General features: G+C 34.7%; 1 protein-coding gene across 1 annotated transcript in view; it reads right to left on the bottom strand.

Moving 5' to 3' along the window:
* Nucleotides 1-219, bottom strand: part of LOC149526982 (uncharacterized) — an 8,759-nt gene that overhangs the window by 1,520 nt on the left and 7,020 nt on the right. Inside the window, exon 3 of the mRNA XM_089784109.1 lies at nucleotides 14-210. Coding sequence (XP_089640235.1) covers nucleotides 14-210 — 197 coding nt within the window. The remainder of the gene's footprint in view (nucleotides 1-13; nucleotides 211-219) is intronic.

Genomic DNA, 219 nt, shown 5'->3' with positions numbered 1-219 from the left:
CTCATCAAGCTACAAATAGAATGAAAGTGTGAGCTCCATCGAGTATCTTTGGCTCTTTGAAGAGTTCCCACTTGATTTGCTCCTTTACTTGTTTCAAGTTCATCACTAGCAATCATGTTTGTAATGTCAATTGCTTGAGCAGCTTGTAATTGGTCATATCTTTTAGAAGAAGCACTAACAATATTTACAATAGAAGTCAACTGTGTAAAAAATTCATGA

This window comes from Theobroma umbraticum, unplaced genomic scaffold (assembly GCF_002168275.2).
Source record: "Theobroma umbraticum cultivar Fairchild unplaced genomic scaffold, ASM216827v3 scaffold_67.0, whole genome shotgun sequence".
NCBI classification, from domain to species: domain Eukaryota; kingdom Viridiplantae; phylum Streptophyta; class Magnoliopsida; order Malvales; family Malvaceae; genus Theobroma; species Theobroma umbraticum.
This window is presented reverse-complemented; position numbering and strand designations above follow the sequence as displayed.